The 21,873-nt window shown below is 39.9% G+C and overlaps 1 protein-coding gene across 1 annotated transcript in view; it reads left to right on the forward strand.

The window, feature by feature from the left end:
* The window catches only part of THEMIS (thymocyte selection associated), an 84,668-nt gene that overhangs the window by 6,191 nt on the left and 56,604 nt on the right, over positions 1–21,873 (forward strand). The window contains exons 2-3 of the mRNA XM_042444928.1: positions 9,894–10,052; positions 17,194–17,652. Of these exons, the coding sequence (XP_042300862.1) occupies positions 9,894–10,052; positions 17,194–17,652 (618 nt within the window). The remainder of the gene's footprint in view (positions 1–9,893; positions 10,053–17,193; positions 17,653–21,873) is intronic.

Genomic DNA, 21,873 nt, shown 5'->3' on the forward strand with positions numbered 1-21,873 from the left:
ATACCTAAGGATATGAATATAGCAGGACCAGTAAATCAGCTTGTGTAATCTGCTCTGGTCACTGAGCTGTCCCCATAAAGCCTCAAAGGATTTGTCTTTGAGTAATTATGCTTACATGTAATGGGATGCAGTGGCTCAGTGATCAAGACACTGACTTTGACAATTCCAAGATTGGCAGGTCGGCAGGACAAAGCCCAAGTGCCACGTGAGCTACCATCACTAGTCCCAGCTTCTGCCAGCCTAGCAGTTCAAAAGCATGTAAAAGTGCAAGTAGATAAAATAGGTATCACTTTGTTGAGAAGGTAACAGCATTCTCTACAGTCATGCTGGCCACATGATCACAGAGATGCCATTGACAACATTAGCACTTCAGCTTATAGCAATAGCAGCTTCATTTATGCACTGCTTCATACCACCTAGCAGTCTCGCCATTTACAACTGTAAGCTAATTACTCCCAACAAGTTGGATACTCATTTTATCAACCTTGGAAGGATGCCAGGTTGTCAACCCTGAGCCCCTGGCTGGGATTGAACTCACAACCTTGTGGTTTGTGAGTGAGTGGCTGCAGCATAGGCATTTAACCACTATGTCACGAGGGCTTAGTAATGGAGGTGAGCACAACCTCTACAGAGGATCACGACTAGACAATCTTGTCAAAGGGTAAGCCTTTACCTATATTTAATCATACTGTACGTCAAGCAATTGAAACCTATTGGCTGGCCTGTATTGTGTACTAACTCAAGTCCCCTAGATGTTTCCTGGAACTGATTAATTGAAGGATATAGACTAGGCGGGAGATGGTCATATAAGGATTATCATGATTGGAGAAATGGCAAGGATCATGATACAGAAGACAGGAATACAGTTGATGGCATTGCAAAATTAGTATTCTACAGGTAGGGATTTGAAGTTTCTGAGTCATTTTATAGGTAACAAGATTTCTTAGATTTTTTGTGGGTTTTGTTTATAGGGTCACATTTAACAGTTTAGCCCCACAATTGAGGATGATGGGGAATGGGGATATTAAGAACCATTTCTAAACAGCAGTTGAGTATTTGACATTTGAAGAGCTCCCTTCATAAAGTAGCCTATGCGAGCACAGAGGCAAATGAAAGTTGTAGACCTATAATCCTGTAGATTTATTGAAAGCTTTATTGAAACTAACCACCCTTTGTAAAAGTACAACTGAATAGCTTCGTGGGTGATGAAGCAAACCAAAGCAAATAAGGTGAAAAACTCCTTCAGAGAAGTTTTGTATCTACGAGATAAACTCATACACATTTACAAGTGATACAGCTACACAGCTAAGAAGAAAAGTGAGGGCTTCAACTTTGAACATTCAGGTTTATCTAAAGGGACCTAAAAATAATCTTTGTTGTTAAAATTTTAACCTCAATTGTTCAAGTCAAAGGAAAAAAAATGTAAAAGAAAAAACTCATCAGTACAACTCAACACACAGCTAGGTGTACTTATGATTAAAATTAAAACATAAAAATCTGATAATTAAATCGAATTTGTATACAGCACGACCAATACTTGTGTTTTCACATAGCCTTGTCCCCCCAAAAAGTTATCTCTAGGCATTTTTGGGTCCTCCAACATGATTCTGTAGTATGCTTCTAGTGGATGTTGACCATGGATGTTGACCATGCTGAAGGAACTAGAATTGCCTAGAGAGGTGTTCTCTCCAGGAATGTCTAGGTCTTCCAATGTGATTCTGTGGTCAATATCCACCAAAAGTCATTCATTTCAATAGGGTTCACTACCGCTCCACAGTTTTGCATTTCCACAATAAGTCCAGAAATGTATCCCCTGTGGGTACAGGGAAATCTGCATGGCTTTAACTGTATGTACATGGCTTTAACTTGTTTTAATTAGTTACATAGTTTAATATATTATAATGTGATTTTGGACTCTAAATGATATTTCATAATTTTATAACTTAAATTGTTTAAATTACTGTATGCTGCTCTGAGATTTTTTGATACAGAGATACAAATATTTTAACAAACCGATGGACAGAAAGAGGAAAGCATACCCTTCAGTGTTTTACAGATAACAACAGCCAAGACACATGTGGCCAAGAAACATCAGAGTTTGGTCAAGATGGCAAAAGTTATTAATGTGGAAGAACAGACAAGCTAGGAGAGGCTGCAGTGGTTCACAGGATCATGGAGTTAGAAGAAACCATAAGGACCATCTAGTCCAACCCCCTGCCATGGAGGAAGAAACATTAGATCATTATACTGTCCTTTAATACCTACTATTTGATATTGCCATTTGTAAAATACTGGCCTCAATCATTCTTTCATAATGCAGTGATGGGAAATATAATGTGTTTGCTCTGAAATAGTCTACCTAAAATTTACAGTTAAAAAGGTAAAAGTAGTTTCTTGACATTACTTGAACACTTAATAAAACATAAAAAACAAAATCATAGTAAGGTTTCTTTCATCATTGGGTCCATGTGCACACACACACACACATGTGCACAGCCTATTTAACATCGTAGAAAAATCAGAGGCAAAAGCTATTGAACCAATTGTTTGGTTGCTTTGATGTGATCACAGCAGTAGCTAATATGGATTTGTAAAATCATGGCAGAGCTTATGAAGGGATATAAATGTAGTTCTTTTTGAACAAAGCAGCAGTCTCAGAAAGGTGATTTCAAAGACATCTAGTTCTTTAATTCCCACCTTCAGGGGCATTGTTTGATCCTAGTAAATAGGCTGCATTATTTGAGTTTCTTCCACAATGGGTGCACAGCATCTTTCTTCGCTTGAGAGGAAGAATCAGTCCTTCTGCTTAATTACCTTTATGTCTTTGAATAATTTCATGCTTTCTTTTTACAGAAAAACAGAAAATTTGCATGATAACAATAACCAAGGTGATATAATTCCCCTCCCCATGTGTATACTTGGCAATACATGGGAATGGAGATAGCACAGCATAATCTATGCCAAAATGTTGCCTGAGATGTCAGGAGGCTTGACAATGAAAGAGGGGGTTGTGTTATGGGAAATGAATAACTTCATCAGGAAACTGAATTAAGACTGACTGGAGTACTAACTATTCCTCTTACTTTGGTTCTTGATTAAAATTTAAATATTGACCCAATACATGCTATTCCAAGCAACCTTGAGGAGCTGGGCCATGCCAACATTTTTAATTCTACATTCCTTAACATCATGACATCTAGTTAATGACTAACTCAGCATCGAAGATAAGGTTAAAGGAGATGGGCATGTTCAACTTGTTGAAGAGAAGACTGAGGGGTGATACGATTGCACTCTTTAAAGACCTCAAGGGTTGTCACTGACAGGAAAAGGCAGGCCTGTTCTCTTTAGCCCTAACGGATAGGACCAGGTCTGTGGTTCGATGTTACAGGAGGGTAGATTTCAACTGAATGTTAGGATGAACTTCTTGACAATAAGAGTAGTTCAGCAATGGATCCAATTGCCTAGAGTGGTGGGGTCTTTTCTGTGGACATTTTCAAAAAGAGCTGGACAACCACTTGCTGGTGATGCTTTAGCTGAAGATCCTGCACTGAGACAGGGGTTGGACTTAATATCCCATGAGGCCCTTTTCAACTCTATGGATACATTTGTAGCCCAAGCTATAGCTGTTGGAGATGGAGATGGCTCCTGTACTTTTAATGATTGTGCAGAACATAGAATTTCAGAAGGTATTGATTGTCACACAACCAGGTAACAAGTAACGCCTGATAATATTCCCGATTCTGCACGACTATTAAGGGTAAAGGGGCTGTCCTCATTTTTCACTCTGGCCTCTCTAAGCTTGACAGAAGTGGTCCTCTCAAGTTTCTGCCCAAAAAAGGCAGGGTTCACTTTGTGTTTCAAAGGGAGAGGAAGATAGGAAAATAGCAGTTAATAGTAATACATGCCTAGATCTACTGAGGAGGTTACTTCAGAGAAGAAGAAATAAATGCCAGGTCATCCTGCCCAAGCTATCAAAGCGGCTCTACTCTTCTGAGTACCAATGGAATGTCTGCTGGTACAATTGCCCCTCTGTTTTCATGGGGGATCCATTCCGGGGGCCCCGCATGAAAACAAAAATCACCAATATTCAAGCCTGTGGGTGCCCATGGGTGCGCAGCACAAGCATGCACACCATTTTGTCCCCCTCCATTTGCCATAGTTACATGATCAGTTCCCTGACTAAACTGAGATTTGAACATGTGTGTCCATGTTCCAAGTCCAGCAACTTTAAACATTACTCTATACTGGTCCTCTCAGCTCAGCTGTCACAGTAAAAACTGATATGAAACATAGTGGAAAGGGCAAAATGCCAAATTAATGTGCAAATCAAGAATGTAAATCAGTGTAATCTGAATAATTAGAATAATTAGCATGATATGAAGATCAGGCATCTAGATTTAAGGACATAAAATAGACATAAAACTCTACCTGAGCCTAAAACAGTCCAGAGGGGCAGGACAAAAACAGTAATGAAATGTGGAGAATTTACTTTAAAATATATAAAATAGTTCAGAAAATGGGGGTTGTGGACAGTGCTATCAATGATCCAAGGTGCCCATGGAAGGTCCAGTGCATCCCCCCAACAGCTGACAATAGCAAACTCCTATGCTGTACCAATACAAATGTTTAAGCATTAGTTGTTATAAAGTATCCCAGTTACAGGGAACATTTTTTTAAAAAAAATTATTTAGAAATATAGATCATAGACGACAGTGTTTTAGTTCTTGTCTAGTTCACTGTAATGCATATAGATAATACATATGTAGGTTTTAGCTATCAAATTAACACTTAAATAGGGAAGCAGTAAGCTCCGTGCCATATCCAAAGAATACAGATGGTATAATATTGGAAGTCATTTTAGAAGAGTTTCAAACAGCTGTGACAGGATTTTTTTCTGAAAAGAGGAGGAGGAGGAAAAATATTCAGTTATGGCCAGTGGATTGGATTAGTTAGCACTATGTACAATGCATGCACAATTTAATAAAACAGTTTGACAGGAGTACTGTCTACAACACCTGCTACATCAAGAAATTTGATGTAGGGGCAGGCAGTAAATGTTAACTGAGAGAGTAAGAACTATGTATTTATTTTACCTGAGCAAAAGAACTAGCCTAAAGTTTTCTGACATAACTTATATTAGATCCTTCTGGATAAAAACTGGGCAAGATCCTATCTGAGCATCCTTTGGATATTGCAATGGCCGGTATCATTGGAAAGCATGTCATGAAGAACCCGTTTAAAAAAAACCTTTCCAAGTTAGTGAAAACTTTGTGTGCATCCTTGCCAGTCTAGTTGTTGATACAGAGTGAAAGAACAGATCTATCTTCCATGTGGGACCTTTATTTTGTTTTTCTGATATTGTGAACTATGTATGAGCCTGTCAATTTCAGCCAAAAGTTTTAATAATTTAGAGGTCAGTGTTTAGTTAGGGCAAAGAAGTCAAGTTTAACCCTGAAACAGGAGGATTCAGCTGAGGAAACAGAATATTAGAAAGGGCAACCTAAAGGTCAATTTGGTAAACAAACCAAAAGTATTGGCAGAGAAAATAAGAAACTACCCTCCTGACTGGTTTAAGTTGGAGAAAGTTTTAAGAACAAGAGAGACAGAAGGTTGAACAGGAGCCTAAAATAAAACTAGAGTTCTGAAATCAGGATTCATGCTATTTCTTGGATGAGGAGCCTGTATGAAATAGGACACAGCCCCATTACCTGGATGCTGACTGTTTTATTATTCTATTGCTCATGTTGTTTATTTTATTTCATCTTATTTTGCGTGCACCTTTCCTCCAGCATGGGATCCAAGTCAGCTCACAACAAATTAAAACAAAGTACAACAAAGTACAATCAACTTTGTTTGATTGTACAAAAGTTATAAAACAATTAAATAAACAAAACTGTAAAAAAGCTCCAGTTTCAAACAGTTTAAAACACATTTTAAACATAACGATAAAAGCACAGCACACTGAAATAAAAGACCCTTCTGCCACATGAGTGAAGAAGTCTGCCAAAATTAAAAAAAAAAAAAAATTAAAGGGGAAAAGGCTTTCTGAAGGCAAGACTGCTTATCATTTAAATTCCTGTGAGGGGTCTCAGTATGAGTGTGTGTGTGTGCGTGCGTGCTAACTAGGAAAAGAGGCAGTACTTGGTGGGCAATGCTAATGGTTTTTAGTGTGAAGGAAGACTGCAATGCTGGGAAGTTTCCAAATGTGCGACAGGGAAGAAAGCCACATTGCACCTTTCAAAACAGTGCTAAAAACTTTTCAAAGCAGTGCAGTTTACCAGGAGAGGAGCCCAAAGCAATAAACCCCCAAATAATATGTAACCAAGGCATCTGTTACATAGGTAAATGTGTCATTTCCAGAAATGAGCAAAGCTGCCACACTAGTTTTAACCTGTGTAAATGTACTCATTGTCACTGCCAAAACTTGAGTATCCAGGCTCAGATCAGAATCTCGGAGTTTGCTCAAGCTATGATCCTTTCAGGTGTAGTGTAATCACCCAACAAAACTGACTTCCTTTTCCCTGATCTGTATGTAACGAGATCTTATAGCATCTTTGAGATTAATTGAAAGAAGAAATTGGCAGCATGAGCTTTTGTAGACCTTAGTCTAATGCATCTGAGGAAGTAGATTGAAGTCTACAAAAGTTCATGCTGCCAAATTCTTTCTTTTGGTTAGTCTCAAAGGTGCTACAAGATCCCTCTACATACTGATTCTACAGACTAACACAGCTATATCTTTGTATTCAACTGACCAGAGCACCTCTGTCTTGTTTGAATTAAGTCCTCTACTGACAACAAACACTGGTTTAATACTGAGACAGGTTTCTTGAAGTTAGATGGAAAGGAAAGAGTTGGATGTCATCAGCAAACTGGTGATAGTGAACCCCCAAATGGCAAGTAATCTCTTCCAGTAGTTTCATGTTAAGCAGCATGGAAGGCCACTGTCTCAGACCACCATCTTATATCCCCTTTGAAAAGAGGACAGGTGGTCCTCCAGTTTGCCCGAAGCTGACATAAACTTGGTTTATGATTATATTCATAGGCTTCCTCTGAAGTCTTGTTTATATTAGTCAGATTTTGCATTATATCCTTTGACTGCTTTTACAACATCTTCCCTCGCCTTTAATGCTACTCCATTTCTTCTTAGATTTTCATTTCCTGAATAAAACACTGTAACTATGGGGCTTGGCACACCTCTGTTAAGAGGTGCCGCCACACCACCCCTGGAAGCCCTGGGTTAGGGACGCAGCAACTGCATGCCACGCTCCCAACCTGGCAGCTTCTTTTTGCACCATGGAAATGGCGCACTAGTTGCCACTGCCATGGCTCTTTGGTGTAGCATGTCTACATGCTGTGGCAAAGATGTGGTGTGATGTCACCTGACATGTGGTTGGTCAGGCGGCATGACGCTGGCATGATCCTGGTGTGGGATGGGCAGCGGGTGGCCTCCATGCCTCCACTCTGCTTTCATGATGGTGTATTTTGCCGGTCTGTTGAGGGCCTATCTGACTCAAAATGTGTCATTCCTGTTCACTTTAACCTGCTCATCTGAAGTATTGAAATGTTATACATTTCATTTCTTGTTTTACTATGTCTAGATTCAGGATTCATGCTTCTCACATTCCATGTTCCTATAATATGTGTTGTGCAGCTTCAGACTTTATTTTCACCATTGAGCATGCCAACAGATGAATGTCCTTTCAGATTGAGTCCATTTCCCTCATTAGCCACAGTGCTACCCATAGTTGTCCTCCTGTAACATACAATGCAAACACACTGTAACAGCAAACAAACAGTGTAATAATGCATTTATAAGGAACAAGTCTTTGGTTTTTGTTATGCTAAATTCAGCTAATACTTTCTAACTATATTTTAATTGAGAAACAAAGTGTTATGGATTATACATGGAATAAAAAATATCTAATGAGAAGTAACCAGTTTAGATACATCAGATCATAAGTGGGCTGGGGAGGCCATAGTATCATGGAGTATGCAGTTCCAAAACATTTTCAATGGAATGCAAAACGATATAACTTCGGACCACAATACCTGTCCTGAATGGAATATGAGAATTATTACTTCGTTCAGTGGAGCTGGTAGGCATGTAATCATAACAGAAAGCAAATGACAGGACATGGAATTTGAAATACAAAACAGATTGCTCTTTGAAGTTGAAGAGTGCTTATAAACCACATCACAAGAAGTGATAAAATCAGTGCTATAGTTAATGGTGAGGGAGTGATTGCCCACACCTTTCTCCAGTTGTCCGCCACCATCAACACTTCTCTCCAACCAGAACAGATTGATAGATTTCTATCTTCATTTTTCTAGTTGTAGCTTGGCATACTAGTAAGGAGATCAATTTCCCCATTGGAGATTACTCTGCTGCTATCATGCCAGTTCTCTCTGTGTGGTTATTTCTTTCTTTCCACTGCCTTATGGGGACAATAATTCCTAAGGTGAAAGGGAGAGATAGGTATGCAGTTTCTTATTTTGTCCCTTGAGAGGTGATTTTAGTCAGCAACACTGCTTCTGCAATACCTGCACAAAAAGTGCAGATTCATATGACTGCCAGCAGCAATTGTATTTAAAATGGTGGCCACAAAGTTCATGGCTTCTTTTTCAAGTTGTTTCCATTATAATCCCCTCCTCTTCAAGATGAAAGAAGAAAAATCAAGGGGATCACAAACAAATGTGTCTTAAAAACAGAAATCAAGAAAACTACAAAGAAAAATAATCCATTTCCAGGTTGTAATATCAACTATTGGAGAAGAAAGGAAGTCATTCCCAAAATGCCACAGAATTAACTGGAGTAAGATTATGTGGTTAGATAGCTTCTAGGCTATACACCTGAGGATGAGGATGAGGATGATGAGGATGATTTTTATTTCTTTCCCACCTCTGCTCAAGGCTCGAGGCAAGGTACAACATGTTAAAATACAAAACACAATTTAAATAGAAAACACATAAAACCAACAGGTAATCTGCAGAAGTAATACCATTAGCCAGAGTCAGGCAACTCTCTCAGGTGGCATGATGCTAGGGAGCATTTCTGTTTCTTGGAGGGCAGAGCTTTTTCTGCCACATGACATGTCCTGCACCTTTTAAGCTGGGCTTCTGCCCTCAGGAGTGGTACAAAATGCTGTACCACTGCAGGGAGTAAGATTCAGCACATATTCCTGTTGTCTTCTGTATGTAGAGTGGAGGGGTTTATGAGATTTTGACCTTTGCTTCAAGTTAGCAGCAAAATGTCTTGGATTAGTTGGAAGCAGTGAGGGAGGTCTGGGAGCTGTCCATCTATACAGAGCTCCATCTCATCTTTTCAGAAACCAGAGATTGGATTCAGAGCCCAGAAATTCAGTATGAAATCCATTCATTATGACCCTCATATTATCAATTAAACCTTTCCCCTTTACATTGTCCTGTTACTCTGTACATTGTTCATTGTATTTCTGTGCTTTAAGTAAATGAATCTAGAACAGTATGAAAATGATCAAAAATTAGGAGAAAAACCTCTAAAAACATTCTTGCTACCTCAGAAATAATGTAACTAGTACAAGCTATCTTTAAAAGAAAAGGTTTATCAAATGCTATATTAACTGAAAAAGTATGTTGTTATACCACCATTGTGCAAAATATTTACATTTTACTGGTAATGTTACTTGCAAAGTGTTACTTCCCAGCTCTGAGTAGACTACCAAGTTTCAAAATGATTCTTCTCTGATGGAGCTTAATATTTATGTCTAAAGTAAATGTAAGGCATCTAGACATTAGATATTAAAGTGGGAGGGTGGAAAATGTTCTTCACAAGATAATGAAAGAGCAACCTTTACAGATGAATTATCTGCAAACATTTGCAAAACATCTTCATTTATGTTTTTATTCTCCTTCAGGTGCAGTGTATGAAAAGTGTGACCATGAATGCTGTTTGTCAACAGGAGACTTGATTAAAGTTGTTGGATTAAAAGTATCAAAAATCCTTGCAACTATTAGCAAAAATGATGATGCCAGCCTGCCCCCAACTGCAGTCGATTTACCACTAAATTTTCCAGGTACTGCTTGGATAAGGAAACAAGATATGCAAAGAAAATGTGTAGAATATTTGTGAAGTGCTTTTTGCAATGTGTCTCATTAGTGATAAAAGCCTAAGAAGAAGCATTCTAGAACAGATCAAGTTTTCTATCTAGTCCAGCAATTTGTTCCTGCAGTGACCAACTAGATGCTTATGGGAATCTCAAAAGTAGATCACGAGGGCAGTAGCATCTCTCTGCTCATGTACATAGAATAATAGAATCATAGAATAATAGAGTTGGAAGAAACCGCAAGGGTCATCCAGTCCAACCTCCTGCCATGCAGGAACTCTCCATCAAAGCATCCCCGACAGATGGCCATCCAGTCTCTGTTTGAAGACCTCCAAGGAAGGAGACTCCACTACACTCCGAGGGAGTGTGTTCCACTGTCGGACACCCCTTACTGTCAGGAAGTTCTTCCTAATGTTGAGGTGGAATCTCTTTTCCTGTAGCTTGCATCCATTGTTCTGGGTCCTAGTCTCTGGAGCAGCAGAAAACAAGCTTGCTCCCTCCTCAACAAGACATCCCTTAAACAGGGCTATCATATCACTTCTTAACCTTCTCTTCTCCAGGCTGAACATCCCCAGCTCCCTAAGGCGTTCCTCATAGGGCATGGTTTCCAGATCCTCCACTATTTTAGTCACTCTCCTTTGGACATGCTCCAGTTTCTCCATATCCTTTTTAAATTGTGGTGCCCAGAACTGGACACAATATTCCAGGTGGGGCCTGACCAGAGCAGAATATAGTGGCACTATTACTTCCCTTGATCTATACACTATACTTTTATTGATTCTATTGATTATATGATTCTACATGAGTGAGTGACATTTTGAAGTTTCCTTCCTCTGATCCTGGAGGTAATATAGTGGCACCATGACTAGTGGTCCTGGATAGGCCTACATGAATATGTCCAATCCTATTTTAAAACTGTACAAGATAGAAATCATCATGCTCCAAATATTGTCAATGAAGCTCCTTTTATCTCACCTCAATCTCCCACTTTCAGTTTTAGACAAGGACCCCAGGTTTTAGCAAGGGTGAAGCTACAGGGGAGTAAAAAAGGAGGGGCATTGCCCCTCCACATGAGAATTTTCTGATGGACTGTCTGTTTGTGTATGTTGTAACTGCATTCTTTAGAGTTGTCACACTTTCGTTTCTTTGTTTTCTTAGTGCCAACATGACACAGGCCCCGACTCCGCCCCAGGGCGGTGTGTTGCCATGCCCTGCTCCACATGGTGCGTGGCATCACAGCGCTCCTCTGGTTCTGCGTCTGCACAACGCAGCCCTGAAGGAGCACCGTAAAGCCGTGGTGCTGTGGCTATTGTGTTCTTTGCAGGGCACAAAAAGGAGCCACTTTTTGTGACTCCTTTTTGCGCCCTGCAAAGGCCAAACCGGGGGCATGGCATGTGGTTGTCATTGCCCCGATATGGTGAAAATGGAGGCGGCTGCAGACCGCCCCTTGGACTATCACATCTTCTTTTTGCTCCATCTTTTAGACCCAGCGCATGGAAATTGCTTTATTTTACCCATCTGTTTCACCCCATTATAAGCTTTCACATAAGGGAGTTTCTTAGCCTCTTGATAATTTTCATTGTAATTTTCTTTTCCAGATCTACAATACTCTATTTGTGGGCTGATGTTAGAACTGTGCATAGCATTCCAAATATGAATACTAGTGTGGCATAATGGTTTGGTTATTGGACTAGGACTCCAGGAGACCTGGATTCAAATGAATCCAAAAAGGATTCAACTATGTAATTTATCAAGTGCAACAGGATACCAAGTTCAGAAAATCAGGCTTCAGTAGTTAAAATTCAGAAAACATTTATTAAGAAACTATAGATCTAGTCCAGAGACATTCATTGCCAAACTGACCAGCACACATTACAATTGTCAAATTAAACTACATACAATTTTAAATTTCAGTTTTAAATTTAATTTGTTATAATTAATAAACAGACTTCTCCATGCTTTCCCATACTCTTCCTCTGATGTTACAATGGAATCCTTTCACAGAAACAACCTTGAATAGGCTTATTATTTTATTATTATTATTCTTTATTTATATAGCGCTGTAGATTTGCACAGCGCTGTACATAAAAACAACAAATATAAAAGAGTAAACCTGCCTATGGTGTACAATCTAAGAAATGATAGGATAATACAGATAAAACACATAGCAATACAGGAAATGGTTCAATAAAACAGGCAACAAAAAGAACATCAGATAGCAACAATCACGCAATGTCTGGGAACGCTTCTCTGAACAGGATGGTCTTCAACTCCGTTTTGAAGCTGGTTAAAGAAGTGATGGCCCTTGCTCGCGAAGGAAGAAGGTTCCAGGAGTGAGGGGCAGCAAGTGAAAAGGGGAAAATCCTAGATGGGGCAGAGGAAATCCTGGGCTGGGACAGCTGACTTTGACTACCAGAACGGAGGGCCCTAGTGGGAAGGTGAGGAGAAAGAAGGTCTGATAAATAAGGGGGGGGCAGCCCATGGAGGGCTTTAAACGTCGCCAGCAGGAGCTTGTACTGAATACAGAAAGGGAGGAGGAGCCAGTGAAGGGATGCCAACACAGGAGAGATGTGGTCAGAGCAGTGGGTGGATGTGATAATGTGTGCAGCTGAATGCTGGACAGAAATTAAAGGACGGAGGTGAGAAAGAGGAAGCCCAGCCAGGAGGACGTTACAGTAATCAAGTCGTGAGACCACAAGGGCATGGACCAGGATCTTGGCAGTAGAGGCGGAGAGATATGGTCGTATTTTGGCAATGTTGTATAAAAAGAATCTACAAGCCTTGGCTGTGGTCTGGATCTGAGGGATACACGACAGAGAAGAATCAAAGATAAAGCCAAGACTGCAGGCTTGCTGGACTGGTTGAATAGAAATGTTGTCCACCAAAACAGAAAAGCAGTGTTGAAGGGTGGACTTAGGAGGAAAGACAAGAAGCTCCATCTTGGACATGTTGAGCTTCAAACGCCGATGGCGCATCCACTGCGAGACAGCTGTGAGGCAGGACGAAACTTGGTGTTCAAGCCTTGGAGAAAGGTCAGGGGTGGAAAGATACAACTGGGTGTCATTGGCATACAGATGGTAGGAAAAACCAAAAGAGCTAATGAGTTTTCCTAAGGACAGTGTGTAGAGAGAAAACAGAAGGGGACCCAGAACAGAGCCCTGGGGAACTCCAACAGATAAGGGAACAGAGGACGAAGTCTGACTACCTGTGACCACTGCTGTCTGACAAATAAGATCTAAACCAGTCGAGAACAGAGTTTGAGAACCCAAGGTCAGAGAGTATATCAACTAGAAGGCTGTGATCAACGGTGTCAAAGGCTGCAGACAAATCAAGAAGGATGAGAACAGAGTAAAGGCCATTAGCCTTGGTCCGTAAAAGGTTATTCGAGATCTTAATGAGAGCTGTCTCTGTAGAATGCCGTGGGCGGAAACCAGACTGAAAGGGATTGAGAATGGAGTTGGCTTCAAGAAACTCAAGACAGCAAGAATAAACAACCCGTTCCAAGATCTTAGAAAGAAAGGGAAGAAGAGAAATCGGACGATAGCTAGACAAAGAGGAGGGGTCAAGAGAAGGTTTTTTCAGAATTGGGGAAATGAGAGCATGTTTGAAGTCTGAAGGGAAGGAGCCTGTAGAGAGAGAGAGAGAGATTGAAGATATGGAGAAGCGAGGGCAGAAGAGAGGGAGCTATGGAAATTAGAAGACGAGTAGGAATTGGATCAAGAGAACAAGTTGCAGGTTTGGAAGAGTTCAGAAGTGTAGAGAGTTCATCCAGAGAAGCAGGAGGAAACACAGAATTTTTTTTAGGCGAGGGCAATAGAAGATTATGAGCAGAAGAAGAATCGGGAGGGACCATCTCAGAGCGAATGGTGGTAATCTTTGAGATGAAGTAATTAGTGAAGTCATTGGGGAGAATGATGAAGAGATAGGAGGAGAGGGAGGTTTAAGCAAAGTGTTGAAGGTGGAGAACAGACACTGCAGGTGCCACTCATTGGCGAAGATCAATGATTTGTAATAAGTTTGTTTTGCTATAGACAGGGCACGTGAGAAGGAGGAAAGAACAAATTTGTAATGAATAAAGTCAGCCCACTGTTTGGACTTTCTCCAAAGATGTTCGGCCGCTCTAGAGCAGGACTGGAGAAACTTAATGAGGGAGGTAAGCCAGGGCAGAGGCCTAGTCCTAGAGGAAGAAGTGTGTACAGAGACAGGGGCAAAGTGGTCAAGAGTTGAGGAAAGAGTGGAGTTAAATAAAGACATTGCTGAGTCAGCAGAATCCCCAAGATTTAGGGAAGAGAGAGATGAATCCAGGGTCTGACCAAGATGGTTAGAGTTAACAGATTGAAGATCATGAAAATAGCGTTGAACAGTATGGCGAGGAGGTGGAGTATAAGTAAGAGCAAAGGAGATTAAATGATGGTCAGATAGTGGAAAGTCAAGTGCCAGGTAATCAGAAATAGCACAGTTTGCAGCAAGAACTAGGTCAAGACAGTGACCGAGAGAATGAGTTGAAGAGTTGGAATGTGGTTGGAGGCCAAAAGAAGCTAGGAGAGAGTTGAAGCGAGACGTTGTAGGGTTATTGGAATCATCAACGTGGATATTAAAGTCACCTAGGATCAAAGTGGGGACTGAATCTGAAAGAAAGAATGTCAGCCATGATTCGAAGCCTGAAAGGAACTGGGTAGCAGAACCAGGAGGGCGATAGATAACTGCAACCCGGAGCTGTAGAGGAAAAAGGAGTCTAATAGGATGAAACTCATGCCTGCCTACCTTCCAGTCTTATCTCAGCACCAGGATATAAGATCAATCTGACCTAACAATACCAACGTACCCTATAACCGATCATTCATGATCCTCAACATCTGATGGCAGGTAGATTGCCTGAGCAAGCCCTGACAGAAACCCACTGGGTGACCCTAGGCAAGAGTTGGAGACCTTGGGCGAGTCTCAGCCTCAGAGGAAGGCAATAGCAAACTCTCTCTGAACAAATCTTGCTAAGAAAACCCTGTGTTAGGTTCACCTTAGGGTCATTATAAGTTTGAATTGACTTGAAGGCACATATCAATGTCAAATGCAGTTGCAGCATATATTTCTATAAAGGCATTTTATGATCAGCAGTTTTATTTTCATCTTATTTGCTAATGATCCCCAACATGACAATACAGCATGCAGTTTCAGAATTCTTTTCGTACTATACAGCTCTATAATTCCACTATAACTGCCTTAGCCGCATCCTAAGGAATCCTGGGGTTTGTAGTTTGATGAGGCACCAGAGGAGCTTTTGGGCAGTTAATTCTAAATGCCCTTCCTTATACTGCAAATCTCAGGATTCTATAGGGAAATTCATGGCCATTCTGGGGGAATCATAGAGCTATAAAGTGTGTAGTGTGAAAGGACCTCTGGAATTGCATCTTGCACCAGATACATGGTCACAGTGAAAAGCCAAAGCTCCATGTATACTTCTCCCATCCTTTCCATGATGTAAACTCCTGTAAAATCCATGACAATCTCATATCTCAAATTCTCCTCTCTGAACAAAGAGAAATAAATGAAGAAGAGCTGGGAAGATATAACATCACATCCTGCATTTTGGACATTTGCAAGAACAGGAGATACAACATCATTGCTTTCAATAGCAACATTGCATTCACCATAACATGTGGTTCCAGTGATAGCCGTTTAAATAGGGACATTCTGACACTGTTGAGTCATATGTTACACCTTAATCACAGCACTAAATTAAACCCTGCTGCTCTAAATATTTCATTGAATCTTCCTCTAGGAGAGAAAATCCCTATCCAAATGTACATATGTACTTAATTTTTCTTTTCTGTGCAATTCGAATAAAACAATTCCAATGGGTATGATTAACATGGAAATTAAAATGCCCTTTAGGCATTGCAGTTGCAGAAGCTCTTGTATCATATAATATTTCAAAGTTGCAATTAGAGATTAATAACCAGATGCCTCTAGTGCCTAAACACAAAATTCATGTCTAGGAGGGTGGCGATCCATCATATCCACATTCTTCTTTGTTTCTTTATGTCTCTATTAGATCTGGTTATACAGATTACTACATTGCCTATTAAAGGGTGATTAATGTGAATGGTTGGGCTAATAGGTCACCTGTTCCCATGCTGTTTTGTGATTCCACAAAGTCATATCTGTTAATTTTAACACTAGTCCACACACAGGATTGTCATGAATCAAAGTCGACTAGAGGGCAGCTAATGACATCAACAACTAGTATAAAATTGGAAGAAACAGGAGCATCCCTCTTCTTAAGGGTCCTTTCACATTATCCAGTTAGAGCACTATGATTTCACTTTGCCTGCCATGCCTGCATCCCAGGGACGTAGCCAGGATTTTAGGAAAGGGGGGGGGGTCCAGACTAAGTGCCACCATTATAATGGGGCTTGGGTGTGGCAGCGCAGCAGCACACACCATTCATTTTTCTAATTGAAGGGGGGGTCTGGATCCCAAGATCCCCCCCCCCTTGGCTACGTCCCTGCGCATCCTATGGAATCCTGGGGTTAGTTGTTTAGTGAGGCACTAGTGCTCTCTAACTGAGAATTCTAAACTGCAAATCCCAGCAAATCCCCGCATTCAATAAAATTGAACAATGATAGTTAAAGTAGAATTATAGTGCTGTAACTATGTAATGTGAGAGGGCCTTGAAGAAGAGAGCCTCCTCTATCCCTGGAGACTCTCCATATGAGCATAAATACACACAGAGATATGTACAAATGCAAGACTTGCAAACCTCTATGCAGAGAAAATGTGAACCATGACAGCTGGTTTTGTACAAAACTTTATGCAAAAGCCTTACTCTTTTTTTGAAAATTGTATATTTATTTCCTTAGTTTTATATAGGGTTCCTGAATTCTTATATCTGTTACCTGTGACCTGCAAAAGTTAGAAACCCGAATATGGTTTTAGTAGATATTTATTTGATGATGTTGGTTTTAAACTGGTATGAGATTTAGGACAGTAATTTCATTTTTGGTGCTAAGAAAATAAAATAATTTATAAATGCAAAGGAAGGAAGGAGTATTGTCCACGTTTCAGTGCTTGCTTAATTTCAAGGCTTTTTTTTATTCAAAATTTTCCTCTAAAGGTCTCTGCAGGATAGTGGTTGATAAAACACCATATGCTACTGCTGAAGAAATTGTGAGAACTGTTTGGATTGGACCAACACAGCAGCAACAGCCTTGCTTCCATTGCTCTAAGGAGTTACAAACAGAAAAGTTGACCATCAAACCAGACGAGAAGATTATATTCAGCTCCGTAGATGACAACAAGGGGGTCTTCGTTGTACATTGTGGAGTACTCAGGGATTCCCAAATGCATACTTTTGTTTTGCCACTTTCACAAGAGGGTGACTTCTACGAATGTGAAGATAACCAGCTTTATACTCTGAATGAGATTTCCCAGTGGAAAATCCCCAAGAGCAGAAGTCGGAGTGTGACATTCATGGATACCTGCAATATTGGGGATTCCACCACTTTTCTTCCTGTGGATTCTGGTGATTGTGTTGTCCTGACACCAATTTATGAAATACAAGCAGTGATGAAATGTAAGTCAGTTATCATAATATCATTGTGAAATATTTCTGCCTATTTAGTAATGTATTAAGAAGTGACAGAAATTGATGCTAAAAATGTCAACTTTCCAAGATTCTAAATATGTCTGTGTAAATAGACTACTAATGCTCAAACATGTGCCAGCCATTAAAAAAAAAGGTAGGGCAAGGAATGCTGCTTAAAATACAACATGAACTTAAAGGGATCAGATAGCAGCTAAGGGGAAGACCTACTCGTGAGATTCTGGAGAATGTCTTCCCACTACTTAGTTACTAGGTTAGATGGACCAGCAAGCCAGCTTATATTATCTAGACAACTGGTGTTCACATGGGCCAAAGGTGGGAAATCTTATTTGAATCTCTAAGATTGCATAACTGTTGTTTACTGTTACACAGTGCTTGAATCCAGCATTAATTTATCCATTACAAACACCAGATGAGATGGTAAATCTGTTTTGGCAGCCAAAATCAAATACAGTACTATATTTCTGCATCCAGCAGTGTACGTCTTGTGTTAGAACTGTTTTTTCCTCCCCTCCCATTACAGTGGTTATAAAACACTATTTGAGAAGCCTACTGAAACTAGTTTTCCTAACCCACCAGTTCACGGGTGGCTGCAAAGGGGAAGGGAGACATCTAATTATGGTATAAGCAGCAGGACCCTGCAGAAGTGCACCCTTGGGTCTTGGCCTTACGTTTCTACTTTAGACTGAAGTTGTGGTCCAAGTGGGTGAGTGCTTCTATAGGAAAAACACACATACACAGAGAGAGAGGGGGGGGGAGAGAATTCCCATACAGAAAAGGGGAAGATATCTAAATACATTCCTGATAGACTTAATACATATTTAAAGAAATTACAGTTCTGTGTTGAATGATTTAATGTTAAATATGCTTTCAGTCAAAGCAGTGAATTGAGCATTTTCTTCTGCTTTTCTTTAACCCTTAACCAAATGGGAACAAATCCTTTGTGAGCATATAATAAAAGAAGTCTATTTTTATACATCCATTAGGATTATATATATATATATATATATATATATATATATATATATATATTTCAAGGAGTTCTGGAGATTTTTCAAATGACATTCTCATGCCTTCAGAAAGAGTTCTTTCTCATTTTGTCAAATGTTAGTTCTCTTTATGCATGCTTGTTCCCTCTGTGTAACCTGTTCCCACCTTCCCTGCTCTTTTTTATTCTTATGTATATGACTATAGCACACATAGTTATATACATAAGGATAAAAAAAGGGCAAGGAAGGTGGGAACAGGTTACACAGAGGGAACACAAACGCATAAAATGAGCTAACATTTGGCAGAACGAGAAAGAACTCTTTCTGAAGGCATGAGAATGTGGCTTGAAATATCCTGAGAATTGCTAATGTGCCCATGTGCCCTAAAGGCACCAAATCTTATCTGATCTTGAAAGCTAAGCAGAATCATCCCTGGTTATCACTTGGATGGGAGACAACCAATGAATCACTATAGCTGTAGGTTACATTTCATCTCTGAGTATACCTTGTGTAAGACAACCATTTGAAAATCTTGGGATCAGCATATGTAGTCAGGCAACTTGAAGGCAAACTTGTACAACTATGAACTGTAGGTGTTGCTCTCATGATATGTGATTTCTCTGTCACAATATGAGATTTCTTGCCCTGCAGAAATAAGAGATGGTTGTGGAAGTGAAACTAAAGATTTAAAAAATGGAGAAAGGAACCTTCATTATTTGGTATAAATGTATATGAAAACTCATTTATGCTCATAGCTAAAAAATACTTTCATGGTACAAACAGGGTTATAAGTGATGGCTGATAGAAGGCTTCATTGCCCTGAAGTCACTAGATCCCATCTCATCTTGGAAGCTAAGAAGGGTCAGATCTCTTTAGTGCTTGGATGGGGGACTTTCAAGGAGTACTAAGTGTTGTAGGCACTGTTTCAGATGGCAAAATCACCTTTGAATATTCCTTTCCAATGAAAACTATGAAGTCATGCAGATGCCATAAGACAATAGATGACTTGAAGGCAAACACACACACACATACACCTTTGTAGTTTTTTTCAAGGCTGTATGTACAAGCACATACAAATAATGTTAAAGATGTGCTGTTCCAACAAATGACAGTCTCATGCAAAATTCCCCACTCCACTCCATAATGTGTAGGCCATAGTGATATTGCATTATTAAACATTGTCCTATGCTCTGCACTATTTTTGTTTCATTCAATGTGTCTTGGGGGGGGGGAGATGAACGGAGGTAGAAAAACAGAGGGGGAAATTCACAACAGTTTAAGTTCAAGATATGATTAACTTGGCTTGGAGTTCTGGGAAGAATAAAGTATGCAGTTGCTAATTCGGTGGTGCCCAGAATATATATTTTGATGTGTGGGTTCAAGGGATTTTCCTTCACATATATCAATTTCTAGAAATTCTGGAATCTTTGGAGTTAGGAATCATGCAGATGTTTCAAGGATTTATTGTTCATGGAATACTTTTGGGGAGGTCATGAGGAAGAGTCCAGTCATCGTCTTACATGTAACCTTTCTGTTTTTCCCCACAGGCCCCCCCCCAATCTTTTCATTGAGAAAGGAAAAACAGAGTAGCTTCTGTTGTTGCTACTGTGTGCTTTCAAGTCATTTCTCATTTATGGCAATGCTATCATGAAATTTTCTTGTCAAGAATTGTTTAGAGGAGGCTTGCCATTGCTTTCCCCTGAGGCTGAGAGCATGTGACTTGCCCAAGGTCACTCAGTGGGTTTTATGGGCAAGCTGGGAATCAAACCCTGGTCACCAGAGTCAGAATCACTTCTCAAATCACTATGCCACACACACAATAGGGCAATGTCATTTGATGTTCTGGAGATGTCCACATGGAATTATCTTGCAACGTAGTCCAGAATATGGAATCACACTCACTCCCACCTGCTCACAAATTCAGGAGGAAAAGACAATAGTCTTTCTAAACGTACACATGTACATTCCAGAAATAAGTAATTCTGGCTTTAGATCTATGTTCTTTATCACTCGACTTAGAAATATCAGACCATAGAATATTTTTCAACTATCTTCAACAGTGTTCTATTTAGAAGCAACTTACTTTCATATGATGAGTGACTTGTTTTGTGAACTGTGAATAATGGATTTCCACATTTTCTTTGAAACAGTATGACACAGCAATATCAGACATAGGAAACATTATATTACAAATAAAATAGTTACTACTGGGGGGGGGGGTGAGCTAATTGATTTTTACTTATGTGCACAGCAGCAACATTGACTCAAATGCATAACGTCCTGTATAGCTTATCAAAAATATGTGTTTGCTGCAACTATTTAATTTTGGTCCCAACTACCTTGCTTTAAATGGCATCACCAACATAATGGCATAGTTGTACTGATGTATTGATGCCAAGTTTCTATACTCAAATTCAAGCATTAGAAATCCATGTGCACTAGCCACCCTTGTTCCTGGTTCTGTCATGGAAAGTGATACTTTTGAAGTGGAGAGCATTTCATGTCTGTGAAGTGCCTCCATCTGAGTGGTAACCCTGCTTTTATTTTTCAGGGCTTCCATTCACATGGAGATTCTCTGTGAATTGCAGAGGCTCTTTGCTTCTTCTATATCACATCCCACAAATAAAAGTTGATGAAAATAATGGCAGAGTAAACAGGGCATCTCACATGTTGTTTATACATTGACATTAAACAACTGATTAGGTCTTCTCTCTGCTATCACTATCTGCAGTACAGTGACCTGTCTTCACAAATTCTCGTAAGAATTAAGGAAATAATACATGTGTTGTTATTGTTGTTAACTGCCTTTGAGATGATCCCAGCTCATGGCAACCCTGTTGATAAAACATCACCAAGACCCCCGTCCTCCACTGCTCTGCTTATGTCCAGTAAATTCAGTCCCATGACCTCCCTAATTTGATCTACTGCCTTCTACCTTTCCTAGCATTATTGTCTTTTCTAATGAGACCTGCTTTCTCATGATGAGGCCAAAGTATGACAGCCTCAATTAGATCATCTTGACTTCCAGGCAGATTTCAGGCTCGATCTGTTCAAGGATCCATTCATTTGTCTTTTTAGTTGTCCACAGTATTCTCAGCACTCTTCTCCAGCACCACATCTCAAATGAGTTGATTTTCTTCTTGTCAGCTTTCTCTATCATCCAGCTCTGTACATGGTGATGGGAAATAACTTTAGTGTTCAA

The sequence above is a fragment of the Sceloporus undulatus genome, chromosome 1 (genome assembly GCF_019175285.1).
Source record: "Sceloporus undulatus isolate JIND9_A2432 ecotype Alabama chromosome 1, SceUnd_v1.1, whole genome shotgun sequence".
NCBI classification, from domain to species: Eukaryota; Metazoa; Chordata; class Lepidosauria; order Squamata; family Phrynosomatidae; genus Sceloporus; species Sceloporus undulatus.